Here is a 3,001-nt window from a genome sequence, read left to right on the forward strand (position 1 = left end):
TCAGGTAGGATTAAGACTCAACTCACACCTTATCCAACCAGATTGGATCGGTTGGATATCCGCGGATAGAGTGCATATTGCCACCCCTAATCTTTCATGACTACAGCAATAGTTGCATCTCCTAGCTCTCTCTTAAAGGTCATATCCACATTTGTCTTCAACTAATTACTCAGGGGAGGCCTCAACTTTATTTGGTGTGTCCTCTATCTTTTTTCTCCATTAATTGTTTTATTTGATTTGTCTAAGATGCTATTGTATTTCACTTCTTGAGTTCTTGCCTTATAAATTGCTACTTTAAGATTTACTTCCCTGTTATGATAGCCTGATTCCTAGCTCAAAATAGCTATGCTTCCTATCATTTCCTCCAAATTATCCTCCATATACTCTTTATTTCCTCATGTTTTTCAGTTTCCATGCTCCAAAAGATGAAACTGATTTTGTTGTTGGGCTACAATGACAATAAACGTATGTTTCATATACATAGACACGGTTATACATGTTCATCGCTTGTTTGTTAAGACACAAATTTTTAATGAATACAATAACACACAAGTATACATGAAATACATGTTTTTATGTCTCTTCATTTAAATTGAGACATTGAGATATAGTTTATAAAACACAAAATTTTATATTTTTATTTTTTATTTTTTTTAAAATACTTGTATAGTGAATGAAAACTTGTATAGAAAATAAAAAACTAGAAATCGAAACCGTCACATCTACGAATTAGAGTTAGAGTGTGTCCTTGGCCAAGAGCATCTTAGTTTGGACAACATTAAGATATCTTTTCTTGTTTGTTTAAATAAAAAATCTTATAATTTTCCTTTTGAATAATAATCAAATCCAATATCACATTAGGCAAAGGATAAATAAATACTTGTATAACAAACCATGAGAAAGTTACTTAAACTTTAGCTACGATGAGAATTTTGGATACATTATTTCTTTGAGAGAGAAATAAAAAATGATGTTGAACATAGATTTTCACCATTCTACATACAGATCTGAAGTTGAGTGTTCCATGCAACGTGGAAGCTAAGTCAACACGAACTGGCAATAAACTAGAATAAATTATAAAAATTTAATTTATTTTGATTTTTTTCATTTAAAAAATTTGAGAAGAAAAATATAATAATAAAAATATATAATTATGAAAAATTAATAAGAATAATAAAAGAATAAATAAAAAATAAGCCGTATTCTTTGTTAGTGTCTCTGTGTCTTTTCTGTAAGAATGGATACAAAATATACTAATTCAATATCTCTAGACACAACTCTAAACAGTAAGGCTGCGTTTATTTCTGAAAACAGGACAGGACAACACTGAGAACAGGACAGGACAAAACACTGATGGACAGAGACACAAAATTTTGTGTTCTTATATTCTGTTTAGTGATAAACTAGAACAAATTATGAAAATTCAATTTATTCTCATTTTTTTCCATTCAAAAAATTTGAAATGAAAAATATAATAATAAAAAATATAATTAAAAAAATTAACAAGAATAATGAAAGAAAAAATGAAAAATAAATTGTGTCCCTTGTTAGTGTTTTCGTGTCCTTTCTGTCAGGATGGACACAAAATACACTAATTCATATCTCTAAACATATTGTCTCTGTCCATTTCTCGTTTGTCAAACACAATTTTTTGTCTTTGTGTCCCTGTTACAGTGTCGTGTCTCTATAAACAAACACAACCTAATAGGTTCTTGTTTACCAAGTTGGATTATATATAATGAGACTTACTTGGATCAACTGTGACAAGCATTGCAGTGCCACCAAAGTCACAAGTGCCTCCACCAACCTTTGTGTTCTGCCAGTAACTATTGAACGCATAAGAAGCATGAGCCAGCATGGTGTTAGGAATGTAGCATGCCCCATTGGGCTGAATGTTCTTGCACTCCGCCCCAGACCCACAAGCATAGTCCATCGCCGCCTTTATTATTGGATCAGGTACTGTGGGCTTTGCCACACACCAAACTGCCTTTTTGTGGTGCGCAGAATTCGATGATGACGGTGGTGGTGGTGGCGGCGGCTTTGGAGCATGCTTTGGTGGTGGTGGTAGTGAAGGTGTGAATGGAGAGAGTGGGGTAGAAGTTTCTGGTGCCAGCTGTGGTGTTATTACCGAATTGAAAGGTGGTAGTGGTAATGAAGAAGGAGACCCATATGAATTGAAGTCTGAGTATCCCAGTGATGAGTACTTGTTAAAACGCTCTACAGATTTTACATTGTTTTTTGAAGCTTTTCCATGAATTCTAGCATCTGCAAAATTAACAAAGTAAGTTGAAATTTCGAGTTTCTTTTTAGGTGAAATCTCATGTGCAGTCGACTTCACTCGTGAGTCAAATCAGTCAAATCATTTAACAATCCTTCACGTGAAGTCGACTGCACCTGAGTTTCCACATTCTTTTTATTTGCAGGTGAAAACTTAGTTAAAAACTCAGATGAAGTCAATTTCACGTGAAGTTCATAATTGAGGGCCGTTAAATAAAATTTTTGTCAAATCATTCATTGACTCTCAGCTATCAACTTCACGTGAAGTTGACTACACATAAATTTTCACCTTATTTGCAATGCTGATTATAAATAAATGAAGAAAACAAGTTTAGTGGTGCATTCTCTTTACCGCAGAGAGTAGTGAAGAGGGTGGAAGGCACAACTAAGATGCAACAAATTGCAACAATGGTGGCTCTTGATTCCATTGCAACAATATTATCACACCAAAGAAAAAAAACAGAGGTTGAATAAAACATACAAGTTTGGCGAGGACAAGAGCAATATAAGTAGTTGATTCCATGAATAAAATCTAAAGTTGATTCTTTTGTAACTTTAATTTTGTTGCTGTCGCACTATGATCTGTAGACAAGCAATACAATAATTCGCTCAAAGTATAAAGGATAAAGGAATAGTGACGAATTGCTTTTATTTAAGATTTAGTGGGTGTAAAATAGAGCTAATTCTTTCTTTCACGGATATATTCTTTCATCAACCTCCACTT

At 33.4% G+C, this 3,001-nt stretch overlaps 1 protein-coding gene across 1 annotated transcript; it reads right to left on the bottom strand.

The window, feature by feature from the left end:
• LOC107637500 (glucan endo-1,3-beta-glucosidase) lies at positions 867 to 2,785 on the bottom strand. The gene is made up of 3 exons (XM_016340909.2): positions 2,630 to 2,785; positions 1,716 to 2,265; positions 867 to 1,059 (listed from the first exon to the last, which is right to left on the bottom strand). The coding sequence occupies exons 1-2, from the start codon at positions 2,754 to 2,756 to the stop codon at positions 1,730 to 1,732; spliced, it is 663 nt and encodes a 220-aa protein (XP_016196395.1). The 5' UTR covers positions 2,757 to 2,785; the 3' UTR covers positions 867 to 1,059; positions 1,716 to 1,729.

This window comes from Arachis ipaensis, chromosome B04 (assembly GCF_000816755.2).
Source record: "Arachis ipaensis cultivar K30076 chromosome B04, Araip1.1, whole genome shotgun sequence".
NCBI lineage: Eukaryota > Viridiplantae > Streptophyta > Magnoliopsida > Fabales > Fabaceae > Arachis > Arachis ipaensis.